This window comes from Struthio camelus, chromosome 30 (genome assembly GCF_040807025.1).
Source record: "Struthio camelus isolate bStrCam1 chromosome 30, bStrCam1.hap1, whole genome shotgun sequence".
Lineage (NCBI taxonomy): Eukaryota > Metazoa > Chordata > Aves > Struthioniformes > Struthionidae > Struthio > Struthio camelus.
In genome coordinates, this window is record NC_090971.1 from 4,158,636 (window position 1) to 4,180,199 (window position 21,564).

Genomic DNA, 21,564 nt, shown 5'->3' on the forward strand with positions numbered 1-21,564 from the left:
GGCCGGAGGGAGCGGTGCTGGGGCACGGCGGGCTGCGCTGCGGCCGCGCTTCTTCCCAGGGCGTCCCGCCGCCCCCCGGGCCGGGCCGCCGTGAAGCCCGGTCGCTGCCGCTGCCCCGGGGCCGGCCGGTGCCGCTCGCCGCGGCGGAGCCATGCCCTCGCCCGGCGGCTCCAGCCGCTCGCTGCCCGGCCGCCCGGCCCGCAGCCTCACCCGCCTCCGCCCGCAGCGCGCCTGGCTCCAGATCCTGCTGGTGCTGGCCTTCGTCCAAGTGATCCTGGGCGTCCTGATCGTCACCTTCAGCCTGGTGGCGGCCACCATCACGCCCTCGGCCAAGATCCGGCGCTCCTGCCCGTCCTGGGCCGGCTTCTCGGTGAGCGCGGCGCAAGGATGCTCTGGCCCCGGGCTGCTCCCGCCGCTGCGCGTCTGCTCCCCGGGCGCCGGGCGGCTGGTGCCCCCGGCGGGGTGGCCCCGCTGCTCCCCACCCTGGGCCTGCGGCGGCTGCTGCGTGCGCCGGGGAGCGTCCCGGGGCTGCCCCCAGGGTGACTCTGCAGGGGACGGGGACCCGGGGAGCGGTGCCAGGGGCTGTGCCCGGGTTATGTGCCGGGCTGACGCGTTCCTGGACGTGCCGGAAGGCGCCTGAGCGGGTTCGTGCCGCTGCGTGCAGGGGTGGCTGCCCGGGATGCTGCAGTGGTGACGGGGAGGGTACCGGCAGCCCTGCCCGGCTCCCGCGCTGCGCTGCAGGATGCTCTCGCCTCTGCCTGGCCGGGCTCGGGGCAGGGCCCCAGCAGGCCTGGGCCGTCAGCTGGGCTCGTGGTGGCCCCGCTCCGCTCCGCCGCGTGCCCGCGGCACAGAGCCCGCGACAGAGCCCGGCTGCGGAGCTGCCCGCGGCCCCCGGGCTCTCGAGTGCCCTGAATCAGCAGTTTCTCCAGGCTCGCAGCGTGGGGGCTCCGGGCACTGTGCTCGCAGGGCCACCTCGGGGACCGCGGGGCCCTGGGGGCTTTGCCACAAGGCGGGTGGCTGCTTTGGGTCCCACTGCCCAGCAGAGACCTCTCCCCATCCTCACTGCCTGGCTGGTGCGTCCGCAGCTGGCGCTGTCTGGGCTCGTCGGCATCGTCTCCTGGAAGCGGCCGTTCACCCTGGTGGTAGGTACCGTCGGGGCGAGCGAGGCCGCGTCCCCGCGCAGCTCCCCGTCTGCAAACGGCCCATCTTTCCTCGCCGCAGATCACCTTCTTCACGCTGCTATCGGTCCTGGGCGTCATGCTGAGCCTGGCCGGCTCCGTCCTGTCCTGCCAGAACGCGCAGCTGGTGAAGTCCCTGGAGGCCTGCGAGAGGGTAACGCCCGGGCCGGGGGCCGCGGCGGCCAGGCCGGCGAGCGGGGCCGGTCGCTCGGGTGCCAGCGAGCCGCGGACCGGGGCTCCGGTGCGGGGTGGGGGGCGTCCGCCGCGTCTCGGGGTCGCTCACGGCGCTCGTCGCCCGCAGGAGAGGGACGCCTGCGTCTGCTGCCAGGCTCGCCTCGCGCCCGCGCCCGCCTCCTGCAGCGGGCGCAGCGAGACACTGACCATGTTCCCCAACCCCGACTGCCGGAGCATCCGCGTGGCGCTCAAGGTGGGCGAGGCGAGGGGCGGCGAGGGCTCCCCGCGGCCGGGGGCTGCGGCCCCCGCTCACCCCTCTCCTCCCCAGGATCTTCTGTTCAGCGTCTGCGGCTTGACCGTCTTCTCCACCATCGTCTGCACCCTCTCTGCCGTCGTCTGCTGCATCCAGATCTTCTCCCTGGACTTCGTCCACGTGGTGAGTCCCGGCCCGCGCCAGGCCGGCGGGGCGGCGGGGGCTCCGGCCGGGGCAGCGCGTCCCTCGCCGCGTCTCACGCCGCTCCCTGCAGCTGGTGCCGCAGCGCTCGAGCTCCGTGACGCTGGAGTGCACCTCGCCGCCCGACCCCTTCCTGCCGAGCATGATGGACTTCGAGGAGTTCGTGCCCCCAGTGCCGCCGCCCCCCTACTACCCGCCCGAGTACACCTGCAGCTCCGAGACCGACGCGCAGAGGTACCGGCCGGGAGCGGGGCCGGCGCGCCGCGGGGCGGCGAGCGCCAGCTCGTCCCGCCTGACGCCGCTGTCCTGCTCCGGCCCCGCAGCATCACCTACAACGGCTCCATGGACAGCCCCGTGCCGCTCTACCCCACCGACTTCCCTCCCTCCTACGAGACCGTCATGGGGCTGCGGGGAGACAGCCAGGTAGGGGAGGCGGCCGGCGGGCCGAGCCGCCCCGGCGTGGGTCTCGGCTGCGCCGGGCTCTGGCCCCGCCAGCGGCCTGAGCGCGCCGTCCCGCAGGCCACGCTGTTCGACTCGCAGCTGACGGACGCTTCGCACGCCTGCACCTGCGACCGCGTCCCCTCCATCGTGCTCAGCGGGGAAGGTGCGTGAGCCCCGGGCCCCGTGCGCGGGCCGGCTGCCCTCCCCGGCCGGTCCCCGCTGATAGCGGTTGCTGCCTCCCTTGCAGCCTCCATGGACAGCGGGTCGCTGATCATGTCGGAGATCATGGACATCCCTGGGGACAGCAGCCCCTCGGAGGACTCGTGCCTTCTGGAGCTGCAGGGCTCCATGCGCTCGGTGGACTACGTCCTCTTCCGCTCCATCCAGCGGAGCCGGGCGGACTACTGCCTGAGCGTGGACTGCGTGCAGTGCAGCCACCACGCGCGCAGCCCCGCGCTGGGCTTGCAGGGGCCCTTCGAGGAGCCGCCGCAGCCCCGGGCGCGGGGCGAGCGCTCCTACTCCTGCTCCACGGCGGAGCCGGGCCACGAGGGCATCTTGGTGGGGGGAGCCGTGACCCACAGCTGCAACCGCCTGGAGGGGCTGGCCCGCTGCGCCGGGCCCTGCTTCCCCGAGGTGCGGCTCAAGGACAAGAGCTCGCTGCAGGGACGCAGCAGCACCCGCTCGGCCGGCACCGGCACCGGCGGCCGCCTCTTCCGCCCGCGGCGCAGCAGCGAGACCTCCTGCCCCTCGTCCCCAGCGCCGGGGCTGGGCCGGCGCCCGCTCGTGAGATCGCACAGCGACCCCGGCATCGCGGCGGCGGGCGAAGCCGGTGCGTGGGCACGGGGCGGCCGGCGCGGGTTCGGGGCAGGCTGCGTTTCTCTGCAGCCGGGCGGCATCGGAGCCGGCCGGAGGCAGGTTGCCGCCCCGACGGGCCGGGAGGGAGGCCGCTGGGGACCGCTGGGGTGGGAGCGTGCTGCTCGCGGCGGGAAGCTCCGGCGGAGGCGCCCGGTGCGACGGGGCTGCGCGAGCCGGCGGGGTAATGCCAAAACCTTGAGTTTGCTTTTTCTGCTCCCAGCAGATTTCAGGGAAGTACTTTATACCAAAGCACTGGAGGACGCTGCGTCCAACTCTTCTGCGGACACAGGTGAGGGCAGAGCCCTCCTTGGGCACGAGGTCTGCGATTACTGGGCTAACTGGGAGGAGGGTGCAGGGGGTGTTTCTGCAGCCGTGGCTCCCTTGAGCGGGGGGGACAGCGGAGACCAGCAGCCGCTGGCGGCCGGGGGCCGGGACCCCCCCCCCTTCCGGGCGGCTGACGGCGGCGTTTCGGCAGGGCTGTGCTGGGAGGCTCGGTGCCTGCTGCACCGCTCGCACTGTGACTCGCCCCTGCTGCTCCGAGCCGCCTCCACCGGGAAGAACAAGCCGCCGCCGTCCAAGAAGGCGACGCGGCCGCTCTCGAAGACCACCACCACCACCCGCTCCCTGGGCGACCTCAAGGTTTGCCGCGGCACCCGCGGGCTGGTGGCCAGGTTCCTGCAGAGGCCCAAGCGCAGCCCGGCCGCGGCGCCCGAGGTGCCCGGCCACAGCTCCCAGGGGCACAAGCAGGTGGGTGCGCGGCGGCCACCCATCCCTCTGCCCGGGCGCCCTGTCCCGCTGCCTCCCCCTCCCCGCGGCGTCCCCGCGCCGGGCTCGGCGCTGCCCCGTCCTGGCGCCCGCAGGCAGAGCCTCCCTCCGGCGGCCTGGGCAGCGCGGATCCTCTTCCGCTTGGCCCCGGCCGTAGCCGGGAAGGGGAAAGGCCGCCGTGTCGCAACGGCCTCGGCTTCACCGCTGACTCACTGCAGCCTTGAGGAAGTCGCTGGGACGTCCCGGCCTCGGCTTCCCCATCTGGGGAACATAATGAGCCTTTTCCTGCTTTCCGGGACGAGCCCGTGCTTGTGGGATGCCGGAGACCTGACCTGGCTGGGGAAGCGGGGACAGGGACGGGTCCGTCCTCAATGACGGCTGAGGCGCGTGATAACGCCTCCGCCGTCCCCGACGGGCAAGGCGGCGCTCGCTCAAGCCGCCCCGTGGCCGTGTCCTTGCAGGGTGCCCGGAGCGGCCGGCCGGGAGGCGAACGACCCCACGACGGCATGCACCTGCAGAGCTGCGGGGACCTGAGCTCCACGTCCTCCCTGCGCCGCCTCCTGTCCGCCCGCCGGCTGGAGCGGGGCCGCCCGCGCAGCCTCAGCGGGACCTGCAAGGAGAGCGCGCTCTGAGCCCGGGGCTCCGCTCCACGGCCGCCGGGCGAGGGGGCCGGTCCCCCGGGGTGGCCGCGCCGGCGCCCAGGCCCTCCGGGCAGGGCGCGGGGTCTCGGCCGGTGGCGGGCGCTGCCCCCCGCTCCGACACTCGCTAGAGAAACCAAATAAAGGTGTAAGCCTGCCCGCAGCCCCCGCGCTGTGCCGGGATGGCGGGGACGGCGCTGCCGCCCGGGGGCTGGCACCGGGTGCGGGGGGGGTGGGGGTCTGGTGGGGGTCGGGGTCGGCGCTGGGCCCCACTGGGACCTGGAGGGGGTCGGGGTCTGGTGGGGGTCGGGTTTGGCACTGGGCCCCACTGGGATGTGGAGGGGGTCGGGGTCTGGTGGGGGTCAGGCCTGGGGTCTGGTGGGGGTCGAGGTCGGCGCTGGGCCCCACTGGGATGTGGAGGGGGTCGGGGTCTGGTGGGGGTTGGAGTTGGGCCCTACTGGGGCCTGATGGGGTCAGGGCCCAGTGCGGGTCGTGGTTGGGGTCAGAGCCCCACCGGGGTCGGGGTCAGGGCTGGGCCCCACTGAGGTCTGGAGGGGGTCGTGGTTGGGGTCAGTGCCACACTGAGGCCTGGTGTTGGGGTCGGGGCTGGGACTGGACCCCACTGGGACCTGGTGTGGGTTGAGGCCGGAGCCAGAGCCCCACTGAGGCCCGGTGTGGGTCGGAGCTGGGGCTGGGGTCGGGGCTGGACCCCACCGGGGCCCGGTGTGGGTTGGGACCGGGGTTGGGACTGGACCCCAGCAGGGCCCAGTGTGGGTCTGGGCCGGAGCCAGAGCCCCACTGAGGCCTGGTGTGGGTCAGGGTTGGGGTCAGGGCTGGACCCTGGTGTGGGTCAGGGTCAGGGCCAGAGCCACACTGAGGCCCGGTGTGGGCCGGGGTCGGGGCTGGGGTCGGGACTGGACCCCACCGGGGCCCAGTGTGGGTTGGGGTTGGGGCCGGGGCCCCACTGAGGCCCGGTGGGGGTCAGAGTCGGGGCCGGAGCTGCAGCCCCACTGAGGCCCGGTGTGGGTCGGGGGTAGGGTCGGGACTGGACCCCACCGGGGCCGGGATCGGGGTCGGGGCTCAGTGTGGGTCAGGGCCGGGGCCCCACTGAGGCCTGGTGTGGGTCGGGGCCTGGTGTGGGCCGGGGCCGGGGCCCCACTGAGGCCCGGTGTGGGCCAGGGGTAGGGTCGGGACTGGACCCCACTGGGGCCCGGTGTGGGTCGGGGCCAGGGCCCCACTGAGGCCCGGTGTGGGTCGGGGCCTGGTGTGGGCCGGGGCCCCACTGAGGCCCGGTGTGGGTCGGGGGTAGGGTTGGGGCTGGACCCCACTGGGGCCCAGTGTGGGTTGGGGCTGGACCCCACTGGGGCCCGGTGTGGGTCAGGGTCGGGGCCCGGTGTGGGTCGGGGCCAGGTGTGGGTTGGGGCCGGGGCCCCACTGAGGCCCGGTGTGGGTCGGGGGTAGGGTCGGGGCTGGACCCCACTGGGGCCCGGTGTGGGTCGGGGCCCGGTGTGGGTCGGGGCCCCACTGAGGCCCGGTGTGGGTCGGGGCCCGGTGTGGGCCGGGGCCCCACTGAGGCCCGGTGTGGGTCGGGGCCCGGTGTGGGTCGGGGCCCCACTGAGGCCCGGTGTGGGCCGAGGCGCGCGGGCCGGGTGTCAGCTGACAGGTCACGTGAGGAGAGGGGGGGCGGGGCCGGACGCCTGGGCCCTCGGCGGGGCCGGGGCGGCCATAAAGGCGGCGGCAGCGGCGGTGGTGGGGGAGGCCGGGCAGGAGCCATGAGGGTGGTGGTGGTGGGTGCCGTCGCTGTGCTGGGCTGGCTGGTGCTGGCGGTGCCCGGCGCTGCAGGTGAGTGGGGGGCCCGGGGGGGCCTGGGGGCTGCCAACCCACCCACCCACCCACTCGTGTCCCCCCGCAGGCGCCCGGCCCTGCCGCCCCAAGTACTTCGGGCGCGACGCCATGGTGTGCACCTGCAGCGCCGCGTACTGCGACGCCCTCGACGCCGCCGCCCCGCCGCCGCCCGGCGCCTTCGCCAAGTACGAGAGCACCAAGGCCGGCAAGCGGCTGGAGCGCAGCGAGGGCGCCTTCCGCCGCCGCGGTGGTGCCCCAGGTACGGCCGCCCGCCCGCCCCGGGGCCCACGCCGCCCTCGCCCTGCCCTCACGCCTCCTCCCCCTGCCAGGTCTCGTCCTGACGCTGGACACGACCCAGCGGTACCAGAAGGTGAAGGGTTTCGGCGGCTCCGTCACGGACGCGGCCGCCCTCAACATCCTTTCCTTGCCGGAGCGGGCCCAGGAGTACCTGCTGCGGTCCTACTTCTCCGAGGAAGGTGAGCACGGGGTGCTGCTGCGGTGGGGTGACCTCCTGTTGGGAGCCGGTGGGGCTCGCAGAGCTCTGCTCCCCCTTGCCGCTGCCTGCCCAGCCTGACCCCCGTCTGCCTGGCAGGCCTCGAGTACAACCTCATCCGCGTCCCCATGGCCAGCTGCGACTTCTCCCTTCACGCCTACACCTACGACGACGTCCCCTTCGACTACGAGCTCGCCCACTTCAGCCTGAGGGATGAGGACACCAAGCTGAAGGTGAGCAGCGGGGTGGGTGCTGGCTGCGGGAGGGCAAAGCGGGGGTGCAGGGGCCCCGAGGCTGGAGCTGAGCCGATCCCTCTGCTCTGTCACGCAGATCCCCATCCTGCAGCGAGCCTTGGCCATGACCAAGAGGCCGCTGTCCCTGTACGCCAGCCCCTGGACCTCTCCAGCCTGGATGAAGACCAGCGAGTCCTTCATTGGCAAGGGCACGCTGAAGGGGCAGGCCGGGGACAAGTACCACAAGACCTGGGCCAACTACTTTGTACGGTGAGGAGCAGCTGGTGGACGGGGAGCCCGAGGGGATGGGGCCCCATGGGTGTAGGTGCAGGATGTGCCAAGAGGCCCTTGCAGGGAGTCCAGGGGTCTGCAGTGGTGGTGGCTGAGCGCTGTGTGCCCCACGGTGTGCGAAGGTGGGTCTGGGGCTACTCACACCTCTCCCCCTGCGCTCAGGTTCCTGGATGAATACGCCAAGCACAACCTGACCTTCTGGGCTGTGACAGCAGAGAACGAGCCCTCAGCCGGGCTGATCAACAACTACCCCTTCCAGTGCCTGGGCTTCACGGCTGAGCAGCAGCGGGACTTCATCGCGCAGGACCTGGGCCCCGCGCTGGCCAACAGCTCCCACCGTGACATCCGGCTCATCATCCTGGATGACAACCGGCTGCATCTCCCGCACTGGGCCAAAGTGGTGAGTGCATGGTGAGCAGCTTGAGGAGCCACGGCAGAGGCCCGAGTCCCTGGGAGCGCAGCGTGCCACGTGTGGTGGGGTGTCTCCGGCAAGGACTCGGCAGCTCTGTCCTGCAGCGTGCGCAGGCCGTGGTGACAGCGCTCCGCCCGGCGTGCCCACGGTGTGGGGGGACTCGAGGGCTCTGGCAGTGGCTGACTCCTCTGCTGCCCAGGTCCTGGAGGATGAAAAGGCAGCCCGCTACGTCCACGGCATCGGCATCCACTGGTACCTTGACTTCATCGGTCCCATACAAGACACTGTGGTGCCCACTCACGAGCTCTACCCCGACTACTTCATCTTGGCCACAGAGGCGTGCATTGGGGCCCACTTCTGGGAGAGGGACGTCATCCTGGGCTGCTGGGAACGGGGGAATCGGTACAGCCACAGCATCCTGACGGTGAGGCCCCCCCACTGTCCCACACAGTGGGTCCCAGAGAAGGTTGCCAGCTCTCCCCTTCTCCGTCCGTCACCCTGGTATTTGGGCAGATGTCTGGGCTGTCCTGTTGCAGAACCTGAACCACTTTGTGTCTGGGTGGACTGACTGGAACCTGGCCCTGGACCTGGAGGGGGGCCCCAACTGGGTCAAGAACTATGTGGACAGCCCCATCATCGTGGACAGCAGTGAAGGAGTCTTCTACAAGCAGCCCATGTTCTACCACATGGGGCACTTCAGGTGGGCCGGGGCCCCTGGATGCTCCTGGCCGCCTGGACTCCAGCTCCGTGGTTGCAGCAGTGGCTTGTCAGGAGTGGAGCAGGACAGGCTTGTAATTAAGATGGCTCTGCTGGTGTCTGACTCCTTTCCCTGGGCTTATTTCCTGCTCTTGTTCTTGCAGTAAGTTCATCCCAGAGGGCTCCCAGCGTGTGGGGCTCGTCGCTTCCAAAGAGTCCAAGAAGACCGACCTGGAATACGCAGCCTTCCTGCGCCCCGATGGTGCAGCAGTGGTTGTGGTCCTGAACAGGTGAGGGACGCAGTTTGGCCTGCAAGCGTGGGAGCCTGTCCTGCCCGGGTCGTGCTGGCGCTCAGCAAGGTGCAGGGCCAGGGGAAGCAGTGAGCTCTTGAGCCATCAGGTGGCCCCAGGCTGTGGCAGGGGGAGGCATTAGCAAGACAGGACATTGCACAGGCTCCGACGCAGCGGTGAAGGCTGCTGGGACAAACCCGGGCCCACCTGCGTGCTGGTCCTTGTGCATCGCTGGTGTGCAGAAGCTGCTGCAGGTCCGGCTGACCTGGCTGTTGCTTGCTCTGCAGGTCCCCGCAGAACATAACCTTTGGGCTGGCTGACACGGTCGGTCTCATTGAGGCCACGGCTCCAGCCAACTCCATCCAGACCTACCTGTGGCGACGGCAGTGACCGGGCCAGCCACAGTCTGGACCAAGAAGGACTGGGACACTGGGGGACAGCAGCCCCTTGCCACCCAGGAGATGCGGAGGAGGTGGCTCACCGGTGTCTGTGCTGCAGCACAGCTGAGCGCCAGGGCTGGGCATGATCCAGCAGGCTCCTGCTGTGCACCAGGACTGGGTGGGTGCTGTGGAGGAGGCGGAGGAGTGAGCTGGACTGTAGCGCACCGTGCGTGTGCGGGAGGGCTGGGGGCACTGGTGCCCTGCAGGGTGGAGAGCCTACAGGCTGTGAACACCACTTCTGCTGCTCTGACATTAAACGCTGCTTCCGTCTCTGTCTGTGGTCGGAAGAGAAACCACCAGGTCCATCCGCTGCTCCCTGGGTGCCTCGGCTGGCTGCAGCTGGGCACGGAGCCCGGAGGAGTCCTGAGGGCAGGCTCAGCCCACGCCGGGGTGCTAAGCACCCCGCAGCAACCCAGCTCTGCTGGCAGAGGGCTCGGCTCCTTCTGCCCCTACTTGCTGATCACCCCCTGTAAATCCCAGCAGGACGTTGCTGGGGAGCAATCCAGGCTCCGGTTTGCTCCTAGACCCGCTTCCAGTTTCAAGTGGGTGCTGCCCAGTGGTGGGCTGAGCTGAGCCCGGATAATCTCTGGCTACCTTTGCGGAGCAGGTCATGCGTGGGCAGGTATGGAAAGGGGCAGGGCAGCTCTTCCCTGAGCATCGGCTGCCAGTCAGGATTTACCTGGTGCTGCGTGTCCCCAGGCACATCCCTACACCTGCTGCCTTTCCTGGATAAGGAGTGGGAGCAAAAGCCCTGGGCAGGGGCCGTGGCCAAGCCTTGGGGGCAGCTGACTCTGCTCTCTGTCCCTTGGCAAGGCTGGAGCAGCATCTGGGCCAGCCCTGGTGTCCCGTTGTTCCTGGTAGGGGTGCAATGGGAGGAGGGCAGCGCAGGGCTGCCGGGGGTCGCTCCGTGTCATCCCTGCTCCCCATATATAAATAGAGCCGGGCTGGAGCGCGTGCCTGCCTGCTGCGAGGCTCAGCAGGGGCGTAGGGCCTCGTCGCAGCCCTGCCGAGGGCGCGGGGCCTTCCTCCGCTCCCGCCTTGGAGCGGGGCCAGGTTGGGCAAGAGGGCACAGGGCCGGGAGTGGGCACAGAGCGCGGGCGCACCCAGGAAGGAGGGCGGGAGCCGCGAGGGCAGGCTTGCGCGGAGGATTAGGGCAGCGAGGTCACGATTGCAGTCGGGGCTCCCCTTAAAAGCAGGGTCGTGCCGGTGGGACGCGGCAGGTGGGACGCCGAGGTGGGCGCAGGGCTGCTGCGTGGGCCGGGTGCAGCCGGGCTCCCGCCGCCGACGCGCACGGGTGCCCGCTGCGCCCGTGGACGTGGCCGCTCGGCGAGCCCCGGGAACGGAAGCGGCTTCCGGCCCGAGGCCGTTTGTGTTTGTCCACAAGAGGGAAATGTTTCTCCAGGATGGAAGCTGCAGCGGGAGCCGCTTCTCTGGCATCCGGCTGCGCCGGCGGCGGGAGGCAGCGAGGTCAGGGCCGAGGGACCGAGCGACCCCAGAGGGGCCAAGGGCTCCAGCCGGCTGGTCCCCAGCGCCCCGGCTCCTGCTGCGATGCCACCGGCGGTGGGAGCCCGGCTCAGCTCCGGGCTCGCGTGGGTCCCTGTCCCCTCCACGGCCTGGCAAAGGGGAGGGAAGGGGCACGTGGTGCCAGGGGCACCCCAGGGTGCTGGCACTGGGCCAGCCGCAGCTGAATGCCGCTCGTCACCTCGGGCCAGAACGACCGGATCTGTTTAAACCCTTCCCAAAACTGGGGCTCGTTAGCCTGGGTGTAGCGCCTGGCGGAGCGGTTAGTCACCGCTGGGCCCCGACGGTGCTGCCGCCGGGCCGCTCTCGTCCCCCCGCTTCCCCTGGGACGCGCCGTTCGGCATCTCGGACCTCGGCGGGGCCGGGCGCCCGGGGCTTCGTCCGCGCGGGAGCCCCCGGCCCGGCTCCCGCGGCCGAGCCCGCCGCGGTGCAAGATCCCGCTGGAGCGCTCCGCACCCCAGCTGCCGCTGCCCTGTTTACAGCTGCAGCTGGAGACTTATCAGTTTGCCAGCTCTTAATTCATTTCAGATGTGCCGCGATGACTTTTTCTGGCCTAGTTTTTTTTTTTTTTTTTTTTTTTAATCAAAATATCATGTCGCGCCGGGACAGATGCTGCACGAAAAGCCCAGCGTGCCGATGCCGCCTCTTCACCGACCCCCAAACGCGGCAGCAGACGGGTTGCTCCGGTACCGGCTCTTCCGCCAGCCGCTCGCTCGCCGCGTCCCGGGATCGTCCGCTCGCGGAGGCGCGCGACAGATGCCCCTTTATTCCGCCTGCGGCCGAGCCCGAGCCGCCAGGCTGCAATTACCTGTTTGCCCTCCTTAAATACAGGTTGTAGTATTTGCTTGCTCCAGCCTTTGGGATCGCTACCAGCATCCCGGCCTCTTTGGAGCCCTGGGACTAGAAAGCCGGAGAGCGGCTTGGCCGAGTCCGCGCGCGTGCAAGCCGCGGAGCTGCTGATTTTGGGGGCGGGGGGGGGAGGTTTAACAGCTGTTTCTTTGGAGTGTGAGATGAAGACAGCCCCCGGCTCGATCTCGGGTGTATTTATACAGCATTTCTGCCCATCCTGTGGTTTTTTTTTAATTATTGGTGTTTTTTCCCCCCTCCTCCAGCCAGCCCACACCCCGGCTGCGGTTCCTCCGGTTGATGGCCGCGCCGGTGGCTACGTGCACAGCGCCCGCCTGCGCTCCAGCGCTTATGCGCGGCCCCCCTGGCTGGTCTGGCGACCCCCTCGCCCTCTGGAAACGCGTCTGCCGTGGGGCCGGTGGCTGGTTTTCCCCCCCCTCAGCGCATGCATGGGGGCAGCCGAGGGGCACAGCATCCCCGCCGCGGGGATGTTTCTTTTCCCGCGCGGAGCGGGTGCCGGGTGGCGCGAGCTCGGTTTAGCATCCCTTTGCCGGAGGCGCGAGGGTCCGGGCAGGCGTCCGGCGTCCCCGGGCATCGGGGCGGGTTGCAGGAGCGCTGGGCGAGCGCGGCGGCGCTCGTCGGAGCGGCGTTGCAAAAAAAAAAAAAGAAAAAAAAACCCTGCCAGGGTGCCGGAGGGGGGAAAACGCCCGCCGAGCTCTGCTCTCGCCGCGACTCGCCTTTCCGGCTGGGCGAGACGCGCCGCGTCGCCTCGCCACCCACGGGGGGCCGCGGCCCGGGAAAAGCAGGTCCCGCCGCGGCGCCGGGACGCTTTCCGACGGGTCGCGGCGCAGAGCGGGGAGGCAGCCCCGGTCCGGGGGCCGTCGGCCGCCCGGGAGCAGCTGGCTGCTGACGCCGGGGCGGCCCGGAGCGCGGCGGCAGCATGCCGGCCGGCTGGGCCGGCGCGCTGGCCTGGCTCCTGCTGCTGCAGGCGGCGCCGGGGGCGGCAGGTAAGACGAGGCCGGCGGGGAGGGGGACACGGGGAGCGCTGCCCGCCCCGTCTCTTCTCCCCGCCGCAGGCGGCCGGCCCTGCGACGCCCGCGACTTCGGGCACGGCTCGCCGGTGTGCGCCTGCAGCGCCGCGTACTGCGACGCGCCGGAAGCCGCGGCGGTGCCGCCGCCGGGCGCCTACGCCAAGTACGAGAGCAGCAAGGCCGGCAAGCGGCTGGAGCGCAGCGAGGGCGCCTTCCTCCGGCGCCGCGTCCCGCAGCCAGGTAGGGCCGCCGGCCGGCTCCGCGGACCGGGTGCCGCCGCCCCGGCCGCGACGCCCCTCGTCCCTCCGCCCCGCAGGTTTCCACCTGGTCCTGGACACGGCTCGGCGCTACCAGACGGTGAAGGGTTTCGGCGGCTCCGTCACGGACTCGGCCGCCCTCAACATCCTGTCCCTGTCCGAGGGCGCCCGGGACAACCTGCTGCGCTCCTACTTCTCCGAGGAAGGTGAGCACGGGGGGCCGGCGCACCGCTCTGCCCTCCTCCCCGGGGCCCCGTCACCCCCCCTGTCCCCTCCCGTCCCCAGGCATCGAGTACAACCTCGTGCGCGTCCCCATGGCCAGCACCGACTTCTCCGTGCGCCTCTACACCTACGCTGACGCGGAGGGCGACTTCGAGCTGAAGCGCTTCAACCTGACGGAGGAGGACACGGGCATGAAGGCGAGCGGCCGGCGGGACGAGCGGGAAGAGCTGGGGGGGGCGGCGCGGGGAGCGCCCGGTGCCATCCGCCCCCGTCTCCGTCCGCAGATCCCCATCCTGCAGGCGGCCCAGGCGATGGCCAAGCGGCCGCTGTCGCTCTACGCCAGCCCCTGGACCTCACCCGTCTGGATGAAGACCAACGGGGCCATGACGGGCCGGGGCACGCTCAAGGGCAGCCCCGGGGACAAGTACCACCGGACCTGGGCGCAGTACTTCATCCGGTGAGGGGTTGGGGAGGGCGGCGCGGTCCGGCCGCGGGGCCGAGCCGGGTCCCCGGCGCCACTCACCCCTTTGCTCGTACCCAGCTTCCTGGACGAGTACGCCAAGCACAACCTGACCTTCTGGGCCGTGACGGCGGGGAACGAGCCCACGGCCGGCGAGATCGTCTTCTACCCCTTCCAGTGCCTGGGCTTCTCCCCCGAGCACCAGCGGGACTTCATCGCGCGGGACCTGGGCCCCGCGCTGGCCAACAGCTCCCACCGCCACGTCCGGCTCATCATCCTGGACGACCAGCGGGTGATGCTGCCCTACTGGGCGCAGGTGGTGAGTCGCCGCGCCGGCCGCCCCGGCTCTGCCCGGCGCCGTGCCGCCCGCGACGCCCGTCTCCTCCCCAGGTGCTCCGAGACCCCGTGGCCGCCAGCTACGTCAGCGGCATCGGCATCCACTGGTACCTGGACTTCCTGGCGCCCATCGACCTCACGCTGTCCATCACCCACCACCTCTTCCCGGACTACTTCCTGCTGTCCACCGAGGCCTCCACCGGCTCCTACTTCTGGGAGCCCAGGGTGGTGCTGGGCGACTGGGAGCGCGGCAGCAAGTACAGCCACAGCATCCTCTCGGTAGGGCTCGGGGGGTTTGGCGGGGGACCGCCGGCGGCCCGGCCGTGGCTCAGCGCCGTGACCTGCCCTGCAGAACCTCAACAACTACGTCACGGGCTGGACCGACTGGAACCTGGCGCTGGACCTGGAGGGGGGCCCCAACTGGAGCAAGAACTACGTGGACAGCCCCATCATCGTGGACCGCCGCAAGGACGTCTTCTACAAGCAGCCCATGTTCTACCACATGGGGCACTTCAGGTGGGCCGGCGGGTGGTGGCGGTGGGGATGGCCGGGGCGGGGGGCACGGCGCGGCCGCATCCCGCTCTCCCCGCTCGTCCTTGCAGCAAGTTCATCCCCGAGGGCTCCCAGCGCGTGGGGCTGACCGTCAGCCGGAGGTGCCGCGGCTGCGACCTGGAGCACGCGGCCTTCCTGCGCCCCGACGGCGCCGTCGTCCTCGTGGTCCTCAACAGGTGAGTCCCGTGGTCCTCAACAGGTGAGTCCCGCGGCCCCCGTGGCCGGCCCGCCGCCGCCAACCCGCTCGCCCCCTCCTCCACCGGCAGGTCCCCCGCGGAGGTGCCGTTCGGCATCTTGGACCCCCGCGCCGGCTTCATCGAGGCCGTGGCGCCGGGCGACTCCATCCAGACCTACTTGTGGAAGCAGCCAGCGTAGCGCCGCGGCGGTGGCCCGGGGCGCCCGCCGGACCCCGGGCCGCGGCGCCCGCCCTTGTCGGGGCGCTTTCATTGAATAAACAGGTTTTCTACAGCCTCGCCTGCACCTCCGCTGCGTGGCATCTCCCATACCGCCCCCCCCAACCCCAGCCCCGGGCCGCCGCCGGACGCCTGGGCCCCATCCCGCTCCCCGCCAGGGTGCGGTGGCGGTTTCCCAAGCGCGGGACTGGAGCCGGGATTTAGCGCGGAGGCCCTGACGTCAGCGGCGGCTGCGGCCCCCCCCCCCCCCTCCACCCCCCGGCTCATGGGCGCCGGGGCGCATACCTCCCGCCTGACGTTACGGGGCAGCCGCCGCGCGTCGTCGTCCCCCCACCTCCCTCCCCGCGGCCCGGGTCCATGCAGGCGGTGGGGAGGGCGGCCGCGCACCCCGGGTGCCGATGCACGGGGTGGGGGGGCCGACGCACGGCATCCCGGCCGTGCACCGGGGAAACCGGTCCCGGAAAGGTGCCGGGGCGCCGGCGGCGGGAGCGGGGCCGAACAAGCGAGGGCTGTGTGCCGGCCAGCAGCCGGCGCGCCGGCAGCCCTGGCCAGGCGCCGCTTTTCCATTCGTGAGCTCGTAAACCGACGGCGGCTGGGGAAAAGGGGGGGGGGGGGCCGGGGGGAACCGCAGCCGCGCTGATGTCGCTCCCCGGCACGAGCCCTCGGCGGGCTCGCGGAGCCGCGCTTCCCGCGCTACGTGCTTTTTGGCAGTGCCAGCTCCGAGGAACTCCCCATCCCTGGCGCGGGCAGAGGAATGCAAACGGCGCGGCCGCCGCCGGAGGGATTCCTGCTGCAGCTGCAGCCGGGCTCGCGGCCGCCCTCGGGCAGCGCTTGCGCCTGCCGGCTGCGGCCCTTGCAGCCCCTCCGGGGGGCCGTGCATCCCCCCGGGACCCCGGCAGCAAGGCCACGGGCCCGCGGCAGCGCCCGTCTGCACCTGCACAGGGGGAAGTGGGCGCCTGGGACGGGCACCTGCACGGGACCTGGGTGCTCGGCACCGGGCGCCTGCTTGGCCCGGGGGGAGGCGGGCGCCGCGTGCACCGGGCGAGGGGGGCCGCGTGAATAAAAAGCGGAAAAGGAAAAAAAGCCGAGGTCTCGCTCTTTCCCATGTTCCCAGAGGACGAAGGTGCCGCGAGGGCGGACACCAGCCCGGCGCGGACAGGCGGCAGGACAGCGCTGCGGCGAGGCTTTTGGGTCGGGCGCGGGACCGAGCGGGGCAGTCAACGGCGCCGGGCGGAGAGCGACAGGGTTTATTGGCGGGGGGGGGCAGCCGGCAGAACAACAGTCAGGTCGAGCGCCTCCCCCCTCCCCGTAACAACCGGGGAGCTGAGACCGGCCGCTCTTCCTCACTCCTCCTCCTCGTCCTCCTCCTCCTCCATGGCGACGGGCTGGCGGGCGGCCGGCCCGGCGGCGCCGCCGTCGCGCTGGATGGAGACGATGCCGCTGAGGAAGGCGTAGCCCAGCATAGCCGCCAGCCCCACCAGCACCGACAGCACCTGGTTGCGGCGTTTGTGGGGGTCCTCCTCCGCGTCGGCGCCGTCGGCCCCCGCCGCCCTGGGAGCGCCGGCCGGCGGGTCGCCTGGCGAGGACGGAGCAGCGTGAGAAGCGGGCGGACGGGCAACGCGAGCTGGCGAACGCCGGGAGCGTTCGGGAGAGCGGCGGCCGCGGCACCTCACCTCCGTCCCAGGGGAAGTAGAGGCTGAGGATGGAGGCGCAGTAGTTGCACAGGTTCTGCAGGGACTTGAGGTGCTGCTGCAGCTTTCCGTTGGGCAGTTTGGCTTTCAGGAGCGGCGCCAGGCGGCTGAAGACGAAGGCGTCTAGGGAGGCAGGCCTGGGGCACGGGGAGAGCTGCTGCGGGCCGCGGTCGCTCCTGCGCCGCAGAGGAGCATCCTCCTCTGCCCCACCCAGCGCCACCAGGACCGGCTGGCCGCCCCGCGGCCCCGGGCTGGCGCAGCCGGGCTAGCACGCTGCTGGCTGCCGGAGGCTTCCCCGCGTGGGAGCGGGGCACTCGCAGCTCAGAAGAGCTATCGCTTCCCGCCCTGCGCCCGCTTTACCCGCCCCGCAGTCACGTACGAGTCTCCGAAGAAAAACTTCTGGGACCCGAGGCGCTGGGACAGGAGCGTCAGGCATTCCCGAGCATCACGGTACAGCTGGGGAGCAAGGACAGAGCGTTGTCACCCAGCCCCCACGGCGCCTGGCACCCTGCCACCTCCCCAGGATCGAGGCTCACGGCGGTGGACTGTCACGACGCTAACGGGACCGGGAGCGGCGTGCTCGGTTGGTGGGGCTCATGGATGGAAACTCTGAACCCCAGCTCCATCTGAGACTTCGGCCTCGTACGGTCCCTCCATCTACAACTGGACAGTCACCGGGGACCCGCTGTGTCCAGGTCCTGCCTGGTGTCCCCCTCATGCGCATCCTTCTCACCTCCTTCTCCAGCTTCTCCTCATCCTCCATGTAGCCATCTCCCCACATAAGCTGCAGCCGCTCCAGATGCTGCTTGTGCATGCAGTTGGGCAGGAAGAAGTTCAGCGGGAAGGGAATGGTTTCCGCGTACCATTTCCGCGTGTGCTCCACGTAGTTCTTGGCATCCACCCAGAACGTGTGGATCTGCAGCAAAGGACAATCCGTGCCGAGGCCTTGGGGAGTGCTGAAGGCAACGCAGCCTCTCGCTGGAGCGCAAGGACTTGGCACCGTGGAGACCACGCTCACCAGCACTGCACGGTAAAGGGGGGGGGGTCTTGGTGCGGAGGCGTTCGGTGGAGGGGTGCACACAGGCGCTGCATGCTAAACCTCTCCTGCCCAGCCCAGCCGGACCCGAGACCGCGCGGGGCTGGAGGAACACGAGAGCCGCCGGTGACGCTGGGCCTCGGGCCGAACCCCAGCCCTGGCTGCACGACCCGCTGCTGCCCTGCAAGACCCCGGCACCCTAATCCTCCTTCCTCGTGCCCGGCGCCCAGAGGCTTTGCCGACTGCAACCTCCTGCTGCTGCTCTGGCGCCTGGGAGCGCGCCTGAGCCCGTCGGCGTAGCTCTGCCCACCGGTACAGCTCCGCGGACCAGAACCGCTCCCCGGCGAGCCCATCTGCCCTCTGAGATGATCCCAGGGGCCCCGCTAAGACTCACCAGCACGGGCAGCAGCTTCTCTTCTAGCAGCGACAGAAAGGCCAGCGTGTCTGCTCCCTGCTTAGCCGAGAGGTCGTAGTCGGCGTTATACTTCTGCGGAGCGAAGGCAACGCGGCATGAGCAGGCAGCGGGGGCGGCAGTTCGCGCCGTGCCCGCGAACAAAGCGATGCGGCCGTGCTCGCGGCGGGACCAGCCTGCCTGCTCTTGCCCCCGCTCACGCTCAGCGTGCGGTTTACCTGCCCGCCTGGCCGGCCCCAAGAGCGGAGGGTGCGGGATTTATTTCTCCCGGTGGCAGCGTCCCCCCTGCCCCGCCAGGCCCTACCCAACCTTCCCGAGACCCGGTTTTGCCAACGTGAGAAGAGTTAACGTTAGACTTGACTTCCAGCCCCGCGGGCAGGAGCGGCGAGCAGGCAGGTGAGGGCGAAGGCAGAACAGACGCCGGCCCTGTGCGCGGCTCCCTCGCGGCTTTCGGGGCAAACAGCCACGTGAAGCGAGGTCCAGCCACCTCCTGTCCCCAGGGGACCCGAAGGCAAACCAAGCTGGCCCCGGGCCGTCCTGCCGCAGAACAGACCAGCTGTGTCCTGGGAGCCTGCAGGGCTGCTGGCCGCTAGCAGACGTGCAGCGCTGGAGCGCAAACCACGGAGGGGAAAGGTTCCTCTTTTTCCAAGGAAAGCTGGCACCGGCGAGGCCTTATTTCCACTGGAGCCGGCAGAGCGAGCGGCTCGTTCGCAGCCGGATATCTGTCAGCTATCTGGACCTGGCTCGCACTTCGCTCCCCGCCGCCTTGGCCTCCAGGAAGCTCCACGGTTCCTCTTGGAGATGGAGCAGGATCCAGGCGTCCCGCCTAGCCATGCCCGAGTCGTGCCGGGCCGGAGCGGGAGTGGTGCCACAGCACAGGTCCCAGGGTGAAGCCAGCACCCCGGGGGCTTCCCGCAGAGAGGTGGTGGTGGTGGGGGGGGTCAGGTTTGCAGGGCCAGGCTCCCCCTCCTCCCCATGGCGTGGAGGTGCCACCACCAGGACCGCGGGCCAGGGCAGACGGGCCAGGGCTCGGCGCTGCAGCCCGGCCCGGGCGGCGACAGCGGCTCCCTCCCGGCCTCGCGCGCTGTCCCGCGTGCCCGGGGCTGCCCTCCCCTCCCCTGCCGCAGCGGCTTCCCCACTCCTTCCTCTCCCCGCAGGGCCCCGGGCGGCGGCGGGCGGACCCAGAGCCTGCGCCCGTGGCCCAGCCCTACCTGCTTCCTGAGGTGGGTTATGATCTGTTGCATTTTGGAGATGACGCCTTCGTCCTTCGTCTTGAGAGCGGGCAGGCTGCCTGGGGAGAGAGGAGGGCGAGGGGCTGTCGCAGCCCTGGGAGCAGGACGGGGGGGACCTGCGGGTGCCTCCTGGGGTGGGGCGAGCAGCGCGCGCCCAGGGCGAGGGGGGTGTCACGGCACGAGGGGTAACACTGACAAGAGGGGTGCGGACGATGGGATGAGGCGTACACGACGGGACACGCCATGGCAGGGGGCATCTACAATGGGACAAGGTCATGCATGCTGGCGTGGGGGGGTGCGTGTGATGGGATGAAGGTCTGCACGACGGGATGAAGGTGTGTATACAGGACAGGGGGTGCACAGCAGGGTGCGGCGTGCGTATAATGGGACAAAGGCATCCATGATGGGACAGGAGGTGCGTACGATGGGACAAAGGCATCTTTGACAGGATGGGGGCATATATGATGGGATGAAGGTGTCTGTGATGGGACACGGGGTGCATATGATGGGATGAAGGTGTCTGTGATGGGACGGGGGCATGCATGATGGGACAAAGGCATCTATCATGGGACAAGAGACACGCACCAGGGAGAGGGGCACATAGGACAGGATAAAGGCATCTATGACAGGACAGGGCCACGTACATTGGGACACTTGTGTCTATGATGGGACAGGGTCACGTATGACAGGATGAAGGCACCTGTGATGGGATGAGGGGCACACATGAGGGTGAGGGGGGCATGCATAACGGGACACAGGCGTCTACGACAGGATGCAGGCACATGCAAGGGGATGAAGGCATCTATGCTGGGGGCACAGCAGCACATATGATGGGACACGGGGCAGAGGGGGCACATATGATGGGACAAAAGTGTCTCTGATGTGACAGGAGCATATACAACGGGATGACGGTGTCTGTGACAGGATGAGGGACACATGCCAGCGAGAGGGGCACACATGATGAGACAAAGGCATCTATGATGGGATGGAGTCATGTACAATGGGACACATGGGTCTATGACGGGATGGGGTTGCATATGATGGGATGCAGGCATCTATGAGGGGACAGGAGCACGTGTGATGGGACGAAGGTGTCTGTGGTGGGACAGGGGGCATGTACGACAGGATGAAGGTGTCTGATGGAAAGGGGGGGGCGTTTGATGGGATGAAGGTGTCTATGATGGGATGGGAGGCACGTATGACGGGATGAAGGTGTCTTTGACGGGACAGAGGATGCTATGATGGGATGAACACATCTATGATGGGACAGGGGGGCGCATATGATGGGACGCAAGCATCTATAATGGGACGGTGGCACAAGCCGGACGGGGGGCCAGGCTGGACCCCTGGCTGTGGCATGCAGACCCCCTCGCCCCAGCGGGCTGGTGCGGGAGGGCCTGGCCCAGCCCAGCCTGGCTCCTCCTGGCCCCCCAGCGCGGTCCTTACCGGAGGGGCTCCTCCAGGGGTTGGCGATCCGGTGCACCTTCAGCGGCGCCCCCGTGAACCGCGCGTACGTCTGCAAGAAAGGAGACCGCTGAGCTGGGCCAGGCCAGAACGAGCTGAGCCGGGCCGGGCCAGACGAAGCTGAGCTGGGCCAGACCCGGCCGAGCTGAACCGAGCCGGGCCAGACCGAGCCAAGCCAAACCGCGCCGGGCCAGACTGAGCTGAGCTGGGCCAGACCGAGCTGGGTAGGGCCAGACCGAGCCGAGCCGGGCCTTGCCAGACTGGACCGAGCCGGGTCGGGCCAGACCGAACCGAGCTGGGACGGACTGAGCCGAGCCGAACCCAGCTGGGCCAGTTTGAGCCGGGCCAGACCGAGCAGAGCTGAAGCGAGCCAAGCCGGGCCAGACCAAGCCGGGTTGGGCCAGACCAAGCCAAGCCGGACTGAGCGGAGCCAAACCGAGCTGGGCCGGGCCGGGCCAGATCGAGTCAGACCAGACAGAGCCGAGCCGGGCCGGGCTAGATCAAGCCGAGCCAGGCCAGGCTGGGCCGGCCCAGACGAAGCTGAGCTGGGCCAGACCGAGCCGAACCGGGCCGAGCCGAACCGAGCCGGGCCAGACCGAGCCGGGCCAGACCGAGCCGAGCCGGGACGGGCCAGATCGAGCTAAGGCGAGCCGGGCTGAGCAGAGCCAAGCCTGGCCGGACCGAACCGAGCCGGGCCGGGCCGGGCCGGGGGGCGGCCCCAGCCCCCCCGCCGCCGCCGCCGCGCTCACCAGCACGGCCAGGCAGTCGGGGTCCACCGAGGGCAGCCCCCAGCCCCCGGCCCAGCAGAACAGCTCCATGGGCGCCGCCATCTTCCGCCCGACCCGGAACCACACGGCGGGGCGGGACCGGCACCGGCACCGCCTCC

At 70.5% G+C, this 21,564-nt stretch overlaps 4 protein-coding genes across 5 annotated transcripts; 3 read left to right on the top strand and 1 right to left on the bottom strand.

The window, feature by feature from the left end:
- The first annotated feature begins 137 nt into the window (after positions 1–137).
- On the top strand, positions 138–4,647 carry ENTREP3 (endosomal transmembrane epsin interactor 3). Of its 2 annotated transcripts, none has more exons than XM_068922330.1 (12): positions 138–370; positions 1,086–1,142; positions 1,222–1,332; positions 1,480–1,605; positions 1,681–1,788; positions 1,880–2,040; positions 2,130–2,229; positions 2,326–2,410; positions 2,495–3,076; positions 3,323–3,391; positions 3,578–3,849; positions 4,329–4,647. In XM_068922330.1, the coding sequence occupies exons 1-12, from the start codon at positions 152–154 to the stop codon at positions 4,497–4,499; spliced, it is 2,061 nt and encodes a 686-aa protein (XP_068778431.1). In that variant the 5' UTR covers positions 138–151; the 3' UTR covers positions 4,500–4,647. The 2 variants fall into 2 exon arrangements, with proteins under 2 accessions (XP_068778431.1, XP_068778432.1); XM_068922331.1 differs by having other exon boundaries at positions 3,326–3,391; positions 4,329–4,646.
- Positions 4,648–6,189: 1,542 nt separating this feature from the next.
- On the top strand, positions 6,190–9,477 carry GBA1 (glucosylceramidase beta 1). The gene is made up of 10 exons (XM_068922357.1): positions 6,190–6,347; positions 6,418–6,609; positions 6,680–6,826; positions 6,943–7,076; positions 7,174–7,346; positions 7,530–7,767; positions 7,979–8,203; positions 8,316–8,479; positions 8,640–8,765; positions 9,053–9,477. The coding sequence occupies exons 1-10, from the start codon at positions 6,278–6,280 to the stop codon at positions 9,153–9,155; spliced, it is 1,572 nt and encodes a 523-aa protein (XP_068778458.1). The 5' UTR covers positions 6,190–6,277; the 3' UTR covers positions 9,156–9,477.
- Positions 9,478–12,419: 2,942 nt separating this feature from the next.
- LOC138062922 (lysosomal acid glucosylceramidase-like) lies at positions 12,420–14,903 on the top strand. Its single transcript, XM_068922354.1, has 9 exons — positions 12,420–12,843; positions 12,920–13,066; positions 13,146–13,279; positions 13,367–13,539; positions 13,624–13,861; positions 13,933–14,157; positions 14,231–14,394; positions 14,481–14,606; positions 14,697–14,903. Exons 1-9 carry the CDS (start codon positions 12,513–12,515, stop codon positions 14,803–14,805), a joined length of 1,647 nt encoding a protein of 548 aa, XP_068778455.1. The 5' UTR covers positions 12,420–12,512; the 3' UTR covers positions 14,806–14,903.
- Positions 14,904–15,919: 1,016 nt separating this feature from the next.
- Positions 15,920–21,564, bottom strand: MTX1 (metaxin 1). Its single transcript, XM_068922417.1, has 8 exons — positions 21,428–21,564; positions 20,661–20,730; positions 19,194–19,273; positions 17,965–18,057; positions 17,268–17,450; positions 16,914–16,990; positions 16,517–16,671; positions 15,920–16,419 (listed from the first exon to the last, which is right to left on the bottom strand). The coding sequence occupies exons 1-8, from the start codon at positions 21,506–21,508 to the stop codon at positions 16,187–16,189; spliced, it is 972 nt and encodes a 323-aa protein (XP_068778518.1). The 5' UTR covers positions 21,509–21,564; the 3' UTR covers positions 15,920–16,186.

Bases quoted from the DNA above. Each gene is read 5' to 3' on its own strand.
- GBA1 (XM_068922357.1), top strand. From the start codon at position 6,278: ATGAGGGTGGTGGTGGTGGGTGCCGTCGCTGTGCTGGGCTGGCTGGTG. The intron at 6,827-6,942 runs GTGAGCACGGGG...TCTGCCTGGCAG, and splicing joins GTCCTACTTCTCCGAGGAAG to GCCTCGAGTACAACCTCATC. The intron at 8,204-8,315 runs GTGAGGCCCCCC...GTCCTGTTGCAG, and splicing joins ACAGCCACAGCATCCTGACG to AACCTGAACCACTTTGTGTC.
- MTX1 (XM_068922417.1), bottom strand. From the start codon at position 21,508: ATGGCGGCGCCCATGGAGCTGTTCTGCTGGGCCGGGGGCTGGGGGCTG. The intron at 17,451-17,964 runs GTGAGTCTTAGC...CCTTTGCTGCAG, and splicing joins AGAAGCTGCTGCCCGTGCTG to ATCCACACGTTCTGGGTGGA. The intron at 16,991-17,267 runs GTGAGAAGGATG...CTTGCTCCCCAG, and splicing joins AGGAGAAGCTGGAGAAGGAG to CTGTACCGTGATGCTCGGGA.
- ENTREP3 (XM_068922330.1), top strand. From the start codon at position 152: ATGCCCTCGCCCGGCGGCTCCAGCCGCTCGCTGCCCGGCCGCCCGGCC. The intron at 371-1,085 runs GTGAGCGCGGCG...GTGCGTCCGCAG, and splicing joins CGTCCTGGGCCGGCTTCTCG to CTGGCGCTGTCTGGGCTCGT. The intron at 2,041-2,129 runs GTACCGGCCGGG...CCGGCCCCGCAG, and splicing joins TCCGAGACCGACGCGCAGAG to CATCACCTACAACGGCTCCA.
- LOC138062922 (XM_068922354.1), top strand. From the start codon at position 12,513: ATGCCGGCCGGCTGGGCCGGCGCGCTGGCCTGGCTCCTGCTGCTGCAG. The intron at 12,844-12,919 runs GTAGGGCCGCCG...TCCGCCCCGCAG, and splicing joins GCGCCGCGTCCCGCAGCCAG to GTTTCCACCTGGTCCTGGAC. The intron at 13,280-13,366 runs GCGAGCGGCCGG...CTCCGTCCGCAG, and splicing joins AGGAGGACACGGGCATGAAG to ATCCCCATCCTGCAGGCGGC.